Below are 20197 nucleotides of genomic sequence, written 5' to 3'. Positions count from 1 at the left end.
ATGGAACATTCTCCAGGATAGATCACAGCTTGGGTGAAAAATCAAGCTTCAGTAAATTTAAGAAAATTGAAATCATATCAAACATCTTTTCTGACCACAACTCTATGAGATTAGATATCAATTACAGGGAAAAAAACGTAAAAAACAAAAGCACATGGCGACTAAAGAATACGTTATTAAATAATCAAGAGATCACTGAAGAAATCAAAGAGGAAATCAAAAAATACCTAGAGACAAATGACAATGAAACACGAAGATCCAAAACCTATGGGATGCAGCAAAAGCAGTTCTAAGAGGGAAGTTTATAGCTATACAATCCTACCTCAAGAAACAATAAAAATCTCAAATAAACAATCTAACCTTACACCTAAAGGACCTAGAGAAAGAACAAGAAACAAAACCCAAAGTTAGAAGAAGGAAAGAAATCATAAAGATCAGAGCAGAAATAAATGAAATAGAAACAAAACAATAGCAAAGATCAATACAACTAAAAGCTGGTTCTTTGAGAAGACAAACCAAATTGATAAACCATTAGCCAGACTCAACAAGAAGAAGAGGGAGAGGACCCAAATCAATAAAATTAGAAATGAAAAAGGAGAAGTTACAACAGATAGCGCAGAAATACAAAGCATCCTAAGAGACTGCTACAAGCAACTCTATGCCAATAAAATGGACAACCTGGAAGAAATGGACAAATTCTTACAAAGGTATAACCTTCCAAGACTGAACCAGGAATTAACAGAAAATATGAACAGACCAATCACAAGTAATGAAATCGAAATTGTGATTTAAAATGATCCAACAAACAAAAGTCCAGGACCAGATGGCTTCACAGGTGAATTCTATCAAACATTTAGAGAAGAGCTAACACCCATCCTTCTCAAACTCTTCCAAAAATTGCAGAGGAAGGAACACTCCCAAAATCATTCTATGAGGCCACCATCACCCTGATACCAAAACCAAACAAAGATACTACAAAGAAAGAAAATTACAGAGCAATATCACTGATGAATATAGATGCAAAAATCCTCAGCAAAATACTAGCAAACAGAATCCAAGAACACATTAAAAGGATCATACACCATGATGAAGTGGGATTTATCCCAGGGATGCAAGGATTCTTCAGTATAAGCAAATCAATCAATGTGATACACCATATTAACAAATTGAAGAATAAAAACCACATGATCATCTCAATAGATGCAGAAAAAGATTTTGACAAAATTCAACACCCATTTATAATAAAAACTCTCCAGAGAGTGGGCATAGAGGGAACCTACCTCAACATAATAATGGTCATATATGACAAACCCACAGCAAACATCATTCTCAATGGTGAAAAACTGGAAGCATTTCCTGTGAGATCAGGAATAAGGTAAGGATGTGCACTCTCACCACTGTTATTCAACATAGTTTTGGAAGTCCTAGCCACGGCAATCAGAGAAGAGAAAGAAATAAAAGGAATACAAATTCAAAAGAAGAAATAAAACTGTCACTGTCTGCAGATGACATGATACTATACATAGAGAATTGTAAAGATGCCACCAGAAAACTACTAGAGCTAATCAATGAATTTGGTAAACTTGCAGGATACAAAATTAATGCACAGAATTCTCTTGCATTCCTACACACGAATGATGAAAAATCTGAAAGAGAAATTAAGGAAACAATCCCATTTACCACTGCAACAAAAAGAATAAAATACCTAGGAATAAACCTACCTAGGGAGACAAAAGACCTGTATGCAGAAAACTATAAGAACCTCATGAAAGAAATTAAAGACGGACGATACCAACAGATGGAGAGATATACCATGTTCTTGGATTGGAAGAATCAATATTGTGAAAATGACTGTACTACCTAAAGCAATCTACAGATTCAATGCAATCCCTATCAAATTACCAATAGCATTTTTTATGGAACTAGAACAAAAAATGTTAAAATTTGTATGGAGACACAAAAGACTCCAAATAGCTAAAGCAGTCTTGAGGGAAAAACGGAGCTTGAGGAATCAGACTCCATAACTTCAGACTACAGTATAAAGCTACAGTAATCAAGACAATATGGTACTGGCACAAAACCAGAAACATAGATCAATGGAACAAGATAGAAAGCCCAGAGATAAACCCATGCACCTATGGTCAACTAATCTATGACAAAGGATGCAAGGATATACAATGGAGAAAAGACAGTCTCTTCAATAAGTGGTGCTGGGAAAACTGGACAGTTACATGTAAAAGAATGAAATTAGAACACTGCCTAACACCATACACAAAAATAAACTCAAAATGGATTAGAGACCTAAATGTAAGACTGGACACTATAAAACTCTTAGAGGAAAACATAGGAAGAAAACTCTTTGACATAAATCACAGCAAGATGTTTTTTGATCCACCTCCTAGAGTAATGGAAATAAAAACAAAAATAAACAAATGGGACCTAATGAAACTTCAAAGCTTTTGCACAGCAAAGGAAACCATAAACAAGAGGAAAAGAGAACCTTCAGAATGGGAGAAAATATTTGCAAACCAATCAACGGACAAAGGTTTAATCTCCAAAATATATAAACAGCTCATGCAGGTCAATATTGAAAAAACAAACAACCCAATCCAAAAATGGGCAGAAGACCTAAATAGACATTTCTCCAAAGGAGACATACAGATGGCCAAGAAGCATGTGAAAAGCTGCTCAACATCACTAATTATTAGAGAAATGCAAATCAAAAGTACAGTGAGGTATCCCCTTACACCAGTTAGAATGGGCATCATCAGAAAATCTACAAACAACAAATAATGGAGAGGGTGTGGAGAAAAGGGAAACCTCTTGCACTGTTGGTGGGAATGTAAATTGATATAGCTACTATGGAGGGACAGTATGGAGGTTCCTTAAAAAAAGTAAAAACAGAATTACCATATGATCCAGCAATCCCACTACTGGGCATAACCCAGAGAAAACCATAATTCAAAAAGACACACGTAGCCCAATGTTCACTGCAGCACTATTCACAATAGCCAGTTCATGGAAGCAACCTAAATGCCCATCGACAGATGAATGCATAAAGAAGATGAGGTACCTATATACAATGGAATATTACTCAGCCATAAAAAGGAATGAAATTAGATCACTTGTAGAGACGTGGATGGATCTAGAGACTGTCATACAGAGTGAAGTAAGTCAGAAAGAGAAAAAAATATCATATATTAATGCATATATGTGGAACCTAGAAGAATGGTACAGATGAACTGATTTGCAGGGCAGAAATAGAGACACAGATGTAGAGAACAAACGTATGGACACCAAGGGGGGAAATCACCAGAGGAGTGGGGATGGTGGTGTGCTGAATTGGGTGATTGGGATTGACATGTATACACTGATGTGTATAAAACTGATGCCTAATAAGGACCTGCTGTATAAAAAAATAAATAAAATTAAAAAAAAAAAAGTTACAAGGATGTCACTGCTTTGAATTCATAGCCCTCTCCTTACCCACGCATTTTCTGCCTTTGAGGTGATACCCAGGTTCACATCCACAGTGAAAACTTCCTATGGCATTGAAACAGCGGTGGTGACAGGGGCTGGATTCTTGACATTCATTAATATCTGTTAAAGAGAACAAAACTTGTTTTATATGTTGTTAGAAAACTTGGGTTAATTTACCCCAAATGTTAAATATTTTAGTGATCATGACATTTAAGATCTTCCCTAAAAAGAATCCAATTGAAGTGGTCTCAAAGGATCTGCTAGATAATTGATAGAATTAACTGCTGGAGAGGGTTATTCTCTTCAACACTACTCCAAGGTAGAAGTTTGCTAGTGATTCAGAACTATGTTGATGCAAAACTTCTCTATTTTAACTATTTTATTTACCATATGGCTCCCATTCCAGTTTCTAGGAACTTTTAGCCCTAGAATGTTGCTGACAGACTGGAGTACTGAAGGTAGAAAATAATAATAATAATAATAATAATAATAATAATAAAGTTAAGTCTTCTGCAACAACTTTTGCAATTTGACCCTTCTTCCCAATTTTTGCTGCTATTAGTCTGATGCAGGTGTTTATCACCTTGCACTTAAATGACTGCAGCAACTTTAGCTTTTCTCCTCATCTGTAGTCACTGCCAAATTAATCTTCCTGAACACCATCTGGGTCATAGTGCAATGGAAAAAAAAACCACTGCAGGCATGAATTCCCCAAACTTGTGTGCACCTGCCTGTATTTTGTAACTTCTCCTCTTTCCTTCCTTTCATTCCAGAAAAAGGGAGACCACTCCTTCCATTTATGAAGAGTTCCTCTATTTGAGTTTTTGATCTCTGCAGCCTTTCTCCTCCTTCCTTATCACGATGACTGTGGTCCACTGATCATTCCCTCCTCTTCTGTATTTTTAATGCCCTTCTCCTGTCATCTTTCCCACAATCCTGTAGACATAATCAAATCTTTCCTATCCCAACAAAATCCCTCTCTCAGGTCTATACTCACCTCAAGCTCCTGCCACTTTTCTATTGTTCTATTACAAACCCTAAAAAGAACAATCTCACCATATTTTAGGCTCTTCATGTTCTAACCTTACATTCCCAAGTTCGAGATTTCCAATGTCTTATTTTGTTCTTGTTTTCTATTTCAGATTTTCTAATTTAATCTTTCTATATCTGTACATGTCACATAAATGCACAAATGTGATTTTTTTAAATTTAATTTTTATTTTATATTGGGCTACAGTTGATTTACAATGTTGTGTTAGTTTCAGGTGTATAGCCAAGTGGTTCAGTTGTACATATACATATATCCATTCTTTTTCAGATTCTTTTCCCATATAGGTTATTATAGAATATTGAGTAGAGTTCCCTGTGCTATACAGTAGGTCTTTGTCAATTACCTATTTTATATAAGTGTGTATATGTTAATCTCAAACTCCTAATATATCCCTCCCCCCACCACCTCTCCCCTTTGGTAACCATAAGTTTGTTTTCGAAGTCTGTGAGTCTTTTTTCTTCCACAAATAAGTTCATTTGTATCATCTTTTTAGATTCCACATATAAGTGATATCATATACTATTTATCTTTCTCTTTCTGACTTACTTCACTTAGTATGATAATCTCTAAATCCATCCATGTTGCTGCAAATGGCATTATTTCATTCCTTTTTATGGCTGAGTAATATTCCATTGTATATACGTGCCACATCTTCTTTATCCATTCCTCTGTCAATGGACATTTAGCCATTCCATATCTTGGCTATTGTAAATAGCACTGCAATGAACATTGGGGTGCATTCATCTTTTCGAAGTATGGTTTTCTCTGGATATATGTATGTTTTTTCCATACATATTGTTTTCCATAGTGGTTGTACCATTTTACATTCCTACCAACAGTGTAGGAGGGTTCCCTTTTCTCCACATCCTCTTTAGCATTTATTATTTGTAGACTTTTTAGTGATGGCCATTCTTATTGGTGTAAGGTGATACCTCATTGGAGTTTCGGTTTGCATTACTCCAATAATTAGTGATATTTAGCATCTTTTCATGTTTTTTTTGGCCACCTGTATGTCTTCTTTAGAGAAATGTATATTTAGATCTTCTGCCCATTTTTTGATTAGGTTGTTTGGTTTTTCATATTGAGCTGCATGAGCTGTTTGTATATTGTGAGTTTTATCTCTTGTCGGTCACTTTGTTTGCAAATATTTTCTCCCATTCTGTGGGTTGTGTTTTCATTTTGTTTATGATTTCCTTTGCTGTGCAAAACTTTTAAGTTTAATTAGGTCCTATTTGTTTATTTTTGCTTTTATTTTCATTACTCTAGGAGGTGGATCCAAAAAGATGTTGCTGAGATCTATGTCAAAGAGTGTTCTTCCTATGTTTTCCTCTTAAGAGTTTTATAGTATCTGGTCCTACACTTAGGTCTTGAATCCATTTTGAGTTCCTTTTTGTGTATGGTGTTAGAGAATGTTTTAATTTCATTCTTTTACGTGTAGCTGTCCAGTTTTCCCAGCACCACTTATTGAAGAGACTGTCTTTTTTCCATTGCATAGTCTTGCCTCCTTTGTCATAGATTAATTGACCATAGGTTGTGTGGGTTTATTTCTGTGCTTTCTATCCTGTTCCACTGACCCATATTTCTGTTTTTGTTCCAGTACTATACTGTTTTGATTTCTGTAGCTTTGTAGTATAGTTTGAAGTTAGGGAGCCTGATTCCTCCAACTCTGTTTTTCTTTCTCAGGATTGCTTTGGCTATTCAGGGACTTTTGTGTTTCTATACAAATTAAAAAAATTTTTTTTCTCTACTTCTGGGAAAAATGCCATTTGTAACTTGATAGGGATTGCATTGAGTCTGTAGATAGCTCTGAGTAGTATAGTCATTTTGACAGTATTGATTCTTCCAATCCAAGACCACAGTATATCTTTCCATCTGTTTGTGCCATCTTCAATTTCTTTCATTAGCATTTTATAGTTTTCAGAGTACAGGTCTTTTGCCTCCTTAGGTATGCTTATTTATAGGTATTTAATTCTTTTTGATGTGATGGTAAATGAGACTGTTTCCTTAATTTCTCTTTCTGATCTTTCATTGTTAGTGTATAGAAATGCAACAGATTTCTGTGTATTAATTTTGTATCCTGCAACTTTACCAAATTCATTGAGCTCTAGTAGTTTTCTGGTAGCAAAATCTTTAGGATTTTCTATGTATAGTATCACATTACCTGCAAACAGTGACAGTTTTACTTTTCTTTTTCCAATTTGAATTCCTTTTACTTCTTTTTCTTCTCTGATTGCCATGGCTAGGACTTCTAAAAGTATATTGGATAAAAGTGGCGAGAGTGGACATCCTTGTCTTGTTCCTGACATTAAAAGAATGCTTTCAATTTCACCACTGAGTATGATGTTAGCTATGGGTTTATCATATATGGCCTTTTTATGTTGAGGTAGCTTCTCTCTATGCCCCCTTTCTGGAGCATTTTTATCATAAAGGGGTGTTGAATTTTGTCAAAAGTTTTTCTGCATCTATGGAGATGGTCATATGGCTTTTATTCTTCAATTTGTTACTGTGGTGTATCATACTGATTGATTTGTGCATACTGAAAAATCCTTGTATCCCTGGGATAAATCCCAATTGATTGTGGTGTATGATCCTTTTAACGTATTGTTGAATTCAGTCTGCTAGTGTTTTGTTGAGGATTTTTGCGTCTATGTACATCAGTGATATTGGCCTGTAATTTTCTTTTTTTGTAGTATCTCTGGTTTTGGTATCAGGGTGATGCTGGCCTTGTAGAATGAGTTTGGGAGTGTTCCTTCCTCTGCAATTTTTTGAAACAATTTCCAAAGGATAGGTGTTAACTCTTCTCTAAATGTTTGATAAAATTTGCTTCTGAAGCCATCTAGTTCTGGACTTCTGTTTGTTGGAAGTTTTAAAATCACGGTTTCAACTTCAATACTTGGGATTGGTCTGTTCATATTTCCTATTTCTTCCTGATTCAGTCTTAGGAGCTGGTACCTTCCTACGAATTTGTCTGTTTCTTCTAGGTTGTCCATTTTATTGGCATATAGTTGCTTGTAGTAGTCTCTTAGGATCCTTTGTATTTCTGTGGTGCCCATTGTAACTTCTTTTTCATTTCTAATTTTATTGATTTGGGCCCTTTCCCTTTTTTTCCTTGATGAGTCTGTCTAAAGGTTTATCAATTCTGTTCATCTTTTCAAAGAACCAGCTTTTAGTTGTATTGATCTTTTCTATTGTTTTCTTCATCTTTATTTCATATATTTCTGCTCTGATCTTTATGATTTCTTCCCTTTTACTAACTTCGGCTTTTATTTGTTCTTCTTTTTCTAGATGCTTTAGGTGTAAGGTTAGGTTGTTTATTGGAGATTTTTGTTTCCTGAGGTAACACTGTATTGCTATAAAGTTCCCTTATAAACTGCTTTTGCTGTATCCCAAAGTTGTTGGATTGTTGTGTTTTTGTTTTCATTTGTCTCTAGGTATTTTTTAATTTCCTCTTTGATTTCTTCAGTGATCCATTGGTTGTTTAGTAACATATTATCTAGCCTTCAGGTGTTTCTGTTTTTTGCAGTTTTTTTTCTTGTAGTTGATGTGTAATCTCATAGCGTTGTGGTTGTAAAAGATGCTTAATTTCAGTTTTCTTAAATTTACTGAGGTTTGCTTTCTGGCCCAGTATGTGATCTATTGTGGAGTATGTTCCACGTGAACTTGAAAAGAATGTGTATTCTGCTGCTTTTGGATGGAGTGCTTAAATATTAATTAAGTCCATCTTGTCTAATGTGTCATTTAAGGGCTGTGTTTCCTTATTGATTTTCTGTCTGAATGATCTGTCCATTGAGGCAAGGGGGGTGTTAAGAGTCCCCCACTAGTATTGTGCTACTGTCGATTTCTCCTTTTATAGCATCTGTCTTACATATGGAGGTGCTCCTATGTTGGGTGCATATATATTTACAATTGTTATATCTTCTTCTTGTATTGATCCCTTGATCATTATGTAGTGTCCTTCTTTGTCTCTTTCAGTCTTTATTTTAAAGTCTATTTTGTCTGATATGAGTATTGCTGCTCTAGTTTTCTTTTGATTTCTATTTGCCTGGAATACCTTTTTCCAGCCTCTCTCCCTTTCAGTCTATACGTGTCCTTAGGTCTGAAGTGGGTCTCTTGTAGACAGCATATGTATGGGTCTTGCTTTTGTATCCATTAAGCCAATCTGTGTGTTTTGGTTGGAGCATTTAATACATTTACATTTAAGGTAATTATCAATATTAATGTTCTTATTGCCATTTTGTTAATTGTTTGGATGTGTTTTTGTATGTCTTTTTCCTTCATTTCTCTTTTGTTCTCTTCTGTTGTGATTTGATAACTCTTAGAGTTGTGTTTGGATTGCTTTTTCTTTTTTGTGTGTGTATCTATTATAGATTTTTGGTTTGTGGTTACCATGCGGTTTTGATATAGCAATCTATATATATATACACAAGATTATTTTAAGTTGCTGGTCTATGAATTTCAAATGCATTTCTAATGTACTGCATTTGTACTCTCCTCATGATTGCTGGTTTTGATGTCATATTTGTTTGTAGATGATTTGCTACCTTAACAGAATATTTGCCTTTACTGGTAAGCTTTCCCATTCATAATTTTTTTGTTTCTAGTTGTGGCCTTTTCTTTTCTGCCTAAAGAAGTTCCTTTAGCATTTGTTGTAAAGCTGGTTTGGTGGTGCTAAATTCTCTTAACTTTTGCTTGTCTGTAAAGCTTTTGATTTCTCCATTGAATCTGAACAAGAGCCTTGCTGGGTAGAGTATTCTTGGCTGTAGGTTTTTCCCTTTCATCACTTTAAATATATCGTGCGACTCCCTTCTGGCTTGCAGAGTTTCTGCTAAACCATCAGCTGATAACTGTATGGGGATTCCCTTGCATGTTATTTGTTGCTTTTAATATTTTCTCTTCGTGTTTAATTTTTGTCAAGTTGGTTAATATGTGTCTTGGTGTGTTCCTCCTTGGGTTTATCTTGTATGGGACTCTGTGCTTCCTGGACTTGAGTGAGTGTTTCCTTTCCCATGTTAGGGAAGTTTTTGGCTATTATTTCTTCAAATATTTTCTCAGGCCCTTTCTCTCTCTTCTCCTTCTGGGACCCCTTTAATGCGAATGTTGGTGTGTTTAATGCTGTCCCAGAGGTCTCCTAAACTGTCCTCAATTCTTTTCATTCTTTTTTCTTTATTCTGTTCTGCAGCAGTGATTTCCACTCATCTCTCTTCCAGCTCACTTATTTGTTCTGCTATTGATTCCTTCCAGTATATTTTTCATTTCAGTTATTGTATTGTTCACCTCTGTTTGTTGTTTAAATCTTCTAGCTCTTTGCTAAGCATTTCTTGTATCTCAGTCTGTGCCTCCATTGTTTTTCTGAGATCTTGGATAATCTTTACTCTCATTACTCTGAAGTCTTTTTCAGGCAGATTGCCTATCTCTACTTCACTTAGTTGTTCTTCTGGGGTTTTATCTTGTTCCTTTGTCTGGAATATATTTCTCTTCCACTTCATTTTGTCTAACTTCCTGAGTTTGTGGTCTCCTTTTCTCAGGCTTCAGTACTGTCGTTCTTCTTGCTTCTGGTGTCTGCTCCTTGGTGGGTGAGGTTGGTCCAGAGGCTTGTGCAGGCTTCCTAATGGGAGGGACTGGTGCCTGCCCACTGGTGGTGGAGCTGGGTCTTGTCCCTCTGGGCAGGGCCATGTCAAGGGGTGTGTTTAAAGGTGGCTGTGGATTCAGGATGACTTTAGGCAGCCTGTCTGCTGATGGGTGGGGCTGTGTTCCTGTCTTGCTGGTTGTTTGGCCTGAGGTGTCCCAGCACTAGAGGCTACAGGCTGTTATGTGGGGCCAGTTCTTGCTGTCAAGTCCTCTGGGAGAGCTCACATTGATGAATATTCCCTGGGGTCTTTGCCTCCAGTGTCCTTGCCCCCACAGTGGGCCACAGCTGACCCTCACCTCCCTGGGAGATTCTCCAAGACCTGCAGGTAGGTCTGGCTCAGGGTCCTATGTAGTCACTGCTTTGCCCTGGGTCCCAGTGCATGTGAAACCTTATGTGTACCCTTCAAGAATGGAATCTCTGTTTCCCTGAGTCCTGTGGAGCTCCTGCACTCAAGCCCCAAAGGCCTTCAAAGCCAAATGTTCTGGGGGCTACTTCTCCCAATGCCAGACCCCCAGGCTGGGGAGCTTGATGGGGAGCTCAGAACTATCACTCCTGTGGGAGAACCTCTCTGATATAATTATTTTCCAGTTTGTGAGTCACCCACTCAGTGGGTATGGGGTTTGATTATATCATGGAAGCACCCCTTCTATCATCTTGTTGTGGCTTCTTCTTTGTCTTTGGATGTAGAATATCTTTTCTGGTAGGTTCTTTAGGTAGGTCATTTTTGTCGATGTTTCTTCAGCAGTTAGTCATGATCTTGGTGTTTTCATGAGAGGAGGTGAGCTCAAGTCCTTCCACTCCACCATCTTGTCTCCTCCCTGATCTGTGATCATATACTTTTAAAAGATTTTTAGTGCAGTCTTTTCTTCTTCTTTCACTTGGCTTCACTTGTCCTCCCCTTGTCCACCAAAGCCAACTTACATTAACAATCTAATATAAATAATAACATATATGTTTTCTGTAAACCTATATCTTTCCCTAAATATATAAATCCATTTCCTTTTTCTTTGGTTATTGTTTGTTTTCCAGTCACATAATCTTTTCTACACAAGTTGCATACACTCTTTTATGTCTTTGTGTTCTCACTCAACAACGCCTCATGAAAATTCTAAGCCAAACATTTGTTGGCTGTTTGTGTAAGCCAAATAGTTGGGATTCATTCCATTCTTTATAATGGCAGCATAGTGGTTCATGGTATAGATGTACCATAATTCATTCATTCTTTCTAATATTGATAAGAATTTCATTTTGTATCCAGTGTTTCTTCCTCTGGAAAATCCTGATAGCAGCTTTATTCATAATTGGTAAAATGTGTAAGTGCCAAGATGTCCTTCAGTAGAGTGGATATATAAACTGTGGTACATTCATACAATGGATTATTTTTCAGCACTAAAAAGAAATAAGCTATCAAGCCATGAAAAGACATAGAAGAATCTTAAATGTATATTACTAAGTGAAAGAAACCAATCTGAAAAGGCTACATACTGCATAATTCCAACTACATGACATTCTGGAAAAGGTAAAGCTAGAGAGACAATAAAAAGATGAGGGGCTTCCCTGGTGGTGCAGTTGTTAAGAATCCACCTGCCAGTGCAGGGAACATGGGTGCGAGCCCTGGTCTGGGAAGATCCCACATGCTGCGGAGCAACTAAGCCTGTGCACCACAACTACTGAGCCTGCACGCTACAACTAACTACTGAAGCCTGCGTGCCTGGAGCCCAAGCTCTGAAACAAACAGAAGCCTCTGCATTGCAACAAAGAGTAGCCTCCACTTGCCGCAACTAGAGAAAGCCTGGTGCAGCCAAAAAATAAATAAACTTATATACATATATATATATATAAAGATGAGTGGTTTCTGGAGGTTGGGGGAGGAAAGGATGACTAGGTGGAACACAGAAGATTTTTAGGGCAAGGAAATTATTGTGTATGATACTATAATGGAGGATATATGACGTTATTCATTTGTCTAAACCCATAGAATATACAACACCAGGAGTGAATCCTAATGTGAACAATGGACTTTGGGTGGTAATTATGTGTTAATGTAGGTTTATCCTTGGTAAAAAAAAAAAAAAAAAAAAAAATGTACCAGTTTGGTGCAGGGTGTTGGTAGCAGGGGAGGCTGTGCATGAGTTGAGGCAGGGAGAATATGGAAAATCTCTTTATGTTCTACTCAAATTTGCTGTGAATCTAAAACTGCTCTAAAATAACAAGTCCTATTAGAAAAAGTCCTGCAATAAATATTCATAGTTTTATGAAATTGAGTTTTATTAAATAGATTCTATTGATTCTATTAAGATCATGCTGTATGATCTCTTCTCTCAAATATTACAGGCAAGTTTTATTCAAAACCACTTTGTTACAAATACTTAAAATAGCCATGGCATATTACATTTAAACATTTTACTAAGAAGCTCAATCTGTTAAAGAGAGTTTACTCTAAGTGATTCAACAGGCAGGGGTTTTAATTTGTAATACAATGAAGATAAAGCAAGGGCCTCCATTTGTATACCTTGACAACTCAGCCCATCACTGGTTCTTCGAAAGCCAATTCCACAGCGGACCACACAGTGATAGGATCCAATGGTATTGTCACAGTCCTGACCAGCATGGCAAGTGTGTCCACTCAAAGCACACTCATCAATATCTGCAACAAAGTGAGTCATTCAACTAGGGGGAACTGAAGAAAACCAACCAAAGAACACTTGAACTATACAAGAGCAAAAATGGTGAATTTGGGGGGTGTGTCATTTCAGGTGGGTTGAGTAGCTGACAAGCTCATAGCAGGACAGTGTGATGTCTTCACAGACCAAGCCATCCAACAGACCACTTATAAACTAGGTGGCTGAAAAAAGGTATTTCTCCTTTCTGACATCTCAGTTTTTTCATCTGTAAAATGAGGATAATAATATCCACCTCTCAGCATTGCTTTGAAAATTAAATAATGTTTATGAGGTGCCCAATCCATACTGGACATTCTATAAAAGTTACTCCTATGCCCTATGCCCCTGCTTCTCTCTCTTTTGCATTTAGAAGGGGGTCTCGTTGGGCGTAGAGAGAGAAATCCTTTCTTCTTTTCATCATTTTAAATTTATTATACAATTAGGCTCTTACACAAGTTCTAACTTTGAAGCATACCTAGAATCTGATAGAAAAGTGTTTTTCTTTCACGTTCCCAAAGTGCTACCACAATTGTGCAGTTTACTAAATTTCTTTATAACCTCTTCCTTCCTACTTTTATCCCTGTAAAAGGAGTACAGTAATAGTCCTGCCTGCCTCTTCTCATTGTGTTGTGGGGATTGAGTGAGTCACTACAGGCATTCCTGCCCATAGAGCGCCCCAAATGAAGGCAGTGTGTGAGCAGTATTCCCCCTTCCTTACTTTTCAACTTAATGAAGGTGGGGGCAGAAAGAGTAGGAAAGAAGAGCTCTGGTCTACCACGCTTTTCCGAGGTCAGAGACTGCCATGTCCACTGCTTAAATGCATTGATTAGACTTAGCTTTGTGACTACCTTGACAAGTTCTCCCATCCACAGCTATAGTGAGGCCTTTGGGGCAGGAGCAATAATAAGTTCCCATGGCATTGTGACAGACATGGGAGCAAGGATTCCCTGCTGCACATTCATCTTCATCTGAAAGAAGAAACAAAAAGACCCAATTAGTATGAAGAAGCCCTACTTTCAAGGAGTTATTAAAGTTGGTGAAAAGAGTTGCTTATAGAGGCCAATGAATGAATCAAATGTAACAGGAAATGCTCTAAGTGCCACAGGATGGAAACGCGAAATAAAAATTAATTTGGGGTCCTCAAATTATCTCTGAGAGTGAATAAATGGTTAGATTAATTCTAAAACAACAATGATGACAGCTAAGATATAATGACAATTTATTGTGATCTAAATGCTTTTTTACCTACTTAACTCATTCTTCAACATTCCTAGGAGATAAGTATTTTTATTCCTATCCTCATTTGCATGATAAAACTGAGGAACAAAGAGGTTAAGTAAATTGCTCAAGGTCACATAGGTCATCATTCGCAGAGTTGAGATCTGAACCTGGGCAGTGTAGTTTCTAAAGACCACCTTTTTACCGCTATACTACATTACATTGCCTACCGGCAAAAAGAAAGGCACTGTGGGGCTTCCCTGGTGGCTCAGTGGTTAAGAATCTGCCTGCCAATGCAGGTGACAGGTGTTTGAGCCCTGGTCCAGGAAGATCCCACATGCTGCGGACCAACTAAGCCTGTGCGCAACTACTGAGCCTGCGCTGTAGAGCCCATGAGCCACAACTACTGAGCCTGCATTCTAGAGCCTGCGAGCCACAACTACTGAGCCCGTGTGCCACAACTACTGAAGCCTGCATGCCTAGAGCCTGTGCTCCGCAACAAGAGAAGCCCCGCAATGAGAAGCCCGCGCACCACAGTGAAGAGTAGCCCCCACTCGCTGCAACTAGAGAAAGCCCGCGTGCAGCAACAAAGACCCAACGCAGCCAAAAATAAAAAAATAAATAAATAAATTTATTTAAAAAAAAAAAAGAAAAGCAAGGCACTATGTATGCTAACTTGAGCTTCTCAAGTCATTTACTTAAGCTATTATCTGTGACCCTCTTGCACTGGTACTTGGATGGCACAAGGCTGGTTTAGTCATTAGTCCTCCACCCACAATCCAGTCCTATCCTACGATTAAACAATTCTCAGGTTAGGTGACTTAGAGTTGAATTACTGCTGTTCCACATTCATGGCAATCAGGTGGCCAGACGAAGTCCAGTGTTTTGTCCCTGTGTTCCCTCTACCCCTTTACTTGATCATGATCCTTGACACACTTGATTGTGGACTAATCAGAAGAGCACAGGCTTTGTATCTATCTTAAATTCAAATCTAGCTCTGCCACTAGATAGCTGAGTGATCTTAGGCAGTCAACTTCTTCACATCTCAATTTCTTCACCTGTAAAATGGGACAATTATAGGACTGTTGTGATTCTTAAATATCTAGCAAAATGACAGTAAATGTCCATTAAATGGTAGCATTAACAGCTTAATAAAAATAAAAATGAATAATTTATTCCCGTACTTACCAGCACAAAAGGGTCCAACTGAATCTAAGGCAAACCCAGAGGGGCACTGATTACTGCGATCTCCTACCATAGAGAGAAAAGCAAAATTAACTGGCTTGTTAGAACATTAGCATCTTGTTTCTCCCCAGGACCATCTTCTCTGGGAACATATGCCAAGGCTGGAACACATGACACAGAAAATGCAAGAGGTGAAAACAAGCAGAAAGGAAAAGTTTTACTGCTTCTCAACCAAGAACTAAATGAATCATAATACTGAGATGGTTGGCAAGCAACCACTGGAAGCAGATTTTCTGTTTAAGTTGTTCACATTAATCAAAAGAAAATTAGTTACTCTTTGATAATGAAAAAGGATCCAAATCAATATGAATGCCAGGCATAACCACAGGCAAAGTCCTATTCTTCCAGCCATTTACTTATTCTGTTTGTTCTAGAAGTAGGATTGCTATTTTGAAGCCACTTAAAATAACTTATGCCAGTGAAAAACAAACTCTAGTGAAGAAACCCTCTCCTTTTGTAGATCTCCTCCATTTGTACTGTGAGAAATCTGGGTCTAAGTCCTCCTAGGTGTAACCAAGTGTTTTCCTTCCGTCAAAGCAAGAAGAAACAGGCATATCATTATAGCAATAGAATAGATTTAAGTTAGATGTCAGAAAAAAAAATATTAACAAGAATAAATAGGTTAGGCAATCTCCTTGGAAAGTAACTGTTTTGACTGGTGTAAGCCATTTAGCAAAATATTTTGCAAACGTTATTGAGATGCAAAAACTTAAATGAAACATTTTTCAACTTAACGAAGTAATCTCACACACACATACACACACACACACACACACACACACACCTTAAAAGACAATCATTGATATAATAGGTATAGTAGATTTCTCTCAAGGGAAATTTTATGTTCAGTTCATATTCAATCTCTTAGAAATTATCTTAGATTTTCCTTCAATTCTAAATGCATGAAACTGTTTATTTTTACTATTGTTTTAGGTGCTCTTCATAGAGGGAGTCTGGGCATTTGTTAATTTTTCAGATTCATTCTACTTTGGAGAATCTCAATTACAATATTATTTAAGCCCTGCTGAGAACATGAAACTGTTCAAAACTCTTCTGTACATTTATATATTTGGAGGGTGGAAGAAACACACTCCAATGAAAAGATTTCCTTGACTAGAAAGCTAGAGCCCTACTTGCTATTTCTAGGCAATCAAATTGCTTTAAACCATGAAGTGAAAGCAGAGAGGTTCATGATCCATTTCCACCCTGAGTGTAAAAATGACCCTGAGAGCATCCAAGCCTTCCTGCACCTTCAAGGGAATGGGGGACAGGATGGATGGGATAGAAATGTCCAGAGCATGTTGCTAAATGATTGTTGAGTGTCATACAGTATTGTGAGCTTCATGTGCTGTATTTCATTTAAACCTCAGAACTGCCCTACTCCCATCATAACCAATTTTCAGATGAATCTGAGACTGAGGATATGTAAACTGCTTAAAGTCAAAGTGCTAATATAATCTGGAGCAAGGATTTAGATGCAAGTCTGTGTGACTTTCAACCACTGAACTCAAGAATACAATTCAGGTGGTGATTATAATTCATGCTTCATTTTTATTTACTATTCAAACATTCCTTAATGCAGCCAGTATGTTGTGTACAGCACTGTGTTGGGGACATAGTTGTGGAAAAATGTGTAACATAAATATAAATTATTATCTGATAGAAGCTTTTAGATTTCTGGTTCTAAGTGGGGAGATATCTTCCATGGGGTGGGCATCTGGGAAGGTTTTTGGGAGAGACTTCGGTTGTCATGATGATGACATGATTTAATAGGGAAGCCTATTTAAATTTAGGGAGTGGGGAAGACCGTGGGGAAGGTTTTAAGTATTGCAATATGTGGGAAAGCGATGCAAGATGAAGATGTGTCCCTTGCCCTGAAAGATTGTCGTGGAAGTGAGAAAGCTGTTTGTAATTATCTAAGGCTAGAACCCATCTTGCATATATTAAACGGTTTTTATGTGTGATTAAAATATACAGTGAACTTTCCAGAAATGCAACTGTCATATAATTGGATGGTTGATTGTACATTGTTTTATTCAGAACATTACCAAGAATTACTCAATGTTTTCTAAAAAAATCACACTGGGCCTGTAAATATTGGTTCAGCCATGTAAATACTTCTCTCTTAACTTCCAGTGTAGCAATGTCTAAAGATTTTCATGTTGAAATGCATAATATTTTGTTATCAACTATTTTCCTTTTATTTATTCTTTCTGTTGTAATTAAATCATGCTATTTTGAATTATATTATGATTTACTTTTTGACATAGTAGAGAGACAATACAAAATATTTGTTTGCATTACAGTAATGTATACTTGTAGAAACTTTAAAAAGTATAAAATTCCCTGTAACCTTGTCACTTGAAACAAACTACTGCCAAGATTTTGGTGCTTTTCCCTGAAGTCACTTCTATCAGTATATACTTCAAAAAATTAAGTTAGGATCCTTTACAGATTAATAGTTGCCAAACTTTACTGATAATAAAATCTCTTGGAGAGCTTATTAAAACTATAGATCCCTTTGGTCCTACCCCAGTCAGAACTGCCAAGGAAGAAGCTTGGGAATCTGTGTTTTTAACCAGTATAAAGGTTTCCTTACAATCACTGTGATGTGGGCAACCCAGGTTTGGATCCTATTGTGTACTATTTTTCAATGATTGTTATGTACATTCTCCTTTGTCACTTGTTTATAGCAGCTATACTGTCAATACCTAGAGCAGTATCTGGTATACAGTAGGTACTCAATAAGTATTTTTAAATGAGTAAATAAGCAATCATTAGAATACTTTTTTTTTTTTTTTTTTTTTTCGGTATGCGGGCCTCTCACTGTTGTGGCCTCTCCCGTTGCGGAGCACAGGCTCCGGACGCACAGGCTCAGCGGCCATGGCTCACGGGCTTAGTTGCTCCGCGGCATGTGGGATCTTCCCGGACCAGGGCACGAACCCGTGTCTCCTGCATCGGCAGGCGGATTCTCAACCACTGCGCCACCAGGGAAGCCCTAGAATACTTTTGAAGGAATATTTAATTTGAGTTTATCATACATCTGTGCCATTATTTACATATTTACCTCTTTCAGGACATTTATTCTTGGCCATTTCTGTGATTTTCTTAGGGCAGACTCCTAGAATGAGATAACTAAAGAGATGTGAACTTTTGAGAGGCTACTGATACATACTGTTTTCCAGAAATGTCAGATACATTTACAATCTCTGCTGGCAGTGTAGGAGGGTATTTGTTTCCTATACCTCTCCAATGCTGAGTGGTTATCCTATATTTTTATCTCTGACAATGATAACTGGAAAACCGGAACCTCATTGTTTTAATTTACATTTCTTTGCTTATTAATGAGGTACAGTTTTTCACGTTCATTTTGTCATTATTTCTTCCTTTGTGAATTTCCTGTTCACAGACTACATATTTTTCTATTGGGGTATTTGCCTTTTTCTTATTGATTTTTAAGGTTCTTATATATATTAAGGGTAATCATAGTTGTCCATAATATGTAATGCAAGTAAGTTTAAATATACAGAAAGAAAAACTATATATTTTGGTTTTTCTCCCGTGAGGAAGCTTTAAAAATTTTATTTGTAGTTAAATTTCTTTTCCTTTATTGTTTCTGATATCTTCTTCTGATTAATTTGTAAAAATATAAACATGTTTTATAACTATATTTTGAAAATCATTTAATTTTAAAGATATAAATTCATATAATTTTTAAAAATTTCTGTATTTGTGAATTGTCTTGACTAGTAGTTTCCAAATGCCAGAGTAAAGACCGGTTACAAGAGAATCATTTAGGGGCTGTGTTAAAAATACAGACTCCAAGGCCCTACCTTAGACTAGCTAAACTAAAATCTTTGTACCTAGAAATCTGAACTTTAATCAAGCTCTCTGCAATTCTAACTGCATTATAACCATAGGTCTAGTCTAGACCCAACAAAGAGAAAGAACATGCTGGTCCAGCAACTGAGAATGCAGTCTTGCTCCCTGGTGGTCAAAGAAATCGCAGGTACACAATTCTTGCAACTCACAGGAACAATATCAACAACAAATGGGCACCTACATCAGGTGTAATTCATAGAATCATAGCATCCAAGGATAGTAAGGGGTTTTAAATGTCCTATAGTGTTTCCTTCTATTGTGGGACCCAAGTCCCCCAACACCCTTACACCATAAAGACCTTCAAGCAGTTTCAGCTTTAGAGGACTTACACGACTGGGTAGAAAGTGTACATGACTTTTCAAAAATCACTTTAATGTCTCTGGTCCCAGATGATATAAATTCATTTTTAACTAAAGTCTTGTGCTAAGTTATCTTTTTAAAAATTATATGGAGTACTGGAAAAAGGAGAAACAGAGGTTAAATTTGAAAAGTAAGTATTACTAGGGAAAAGAAAACATAATTCTTCATTCTAGTGGCTCTTTTCTTTTGTCCACGTTACCTTAACATGCATGACAAGAGGTGGTGGTGACAACATGTGGTTGAAGTAGGTGTAGGGCTACGGGTTCTACTGGCGATGAGGCTTCGTGAATCTGTGATTAGCTCAAAAAAATGTGAATATACTCCTGCATTACTATGACCTCAAATTTGATGAAGCAGTTCTGATAGATGCTGAAGAAGAAAACAGTCACATGCACAGCTGAGGAAAGCAAGAGTAAACAGTGAAAATGAATTTTCAGTGTATGTGCTGAGCATGATAAGCAAAATACTGGTTACTTACAATCTATTTGCATCTATTATAGGAAAGCCAGCACAAAGCAAAACACATACATTCACCAGGCCACTCTGAATCATTTTAAGTGTCTCATGGGAGCCTAAAGTTCAAAGCTAAAGTCATTCAAACAGTTAGTGCCTATAACATAACCACATGCAAGTATCTCCTAGCATCAAAACCCCGCGGGATATGGAATG

At 37.1% G+C, this 20197-nt stretch overlaps 1 protein-coding gene across 1 annotated transcript in view; it reads right to left on the bottom strand.

Moving 5' to 3' along the window:
* HMCN1 (hemicentin 1) overlaps window positions 1–20197 on the bottom strand; it is a 517679-nt gene that overhangs the window by 26356 nt on the left and 471126 nt on the right. The window contains exons 98-101 of the mRNA XM_059076723.2: window positions 15230–15292; window positions 13672–13791; window positions 12673–12807; window positions 3487–3600 (exon numbers count right to left, since the gene is read on the bottom strand). Coding sequence (XP_058932706.1) covers window positions 3487–3600; window positions 12673–12807; window positions 13672–13791; window positions 15230–15292 — 432 coding nt within the window. The remainder of the gene's footprint in view (window positions 1–3486; window positions 3601–12672; window positions 12808–13671; window positions 13792–15229; window positions 15293–20197) is intronic.

This window comes from Kogia breviceps, chromosome 1 (genome assembly GCF_026419965.1).
Source record: "Kogia breviceps isolate mKogBre1 chromosome 1, mKogBre1 haplotype 1, whole genome shotgun sequence".
NCBI lineage: Eukaryota > Metazoa > Chordata > Mammalia > Artiodactyla > Physeteridae > Kogia > Kogia breviceps.
This window is presented reverse-complemented; position numbering and strand designations above follow the sequence as displayed.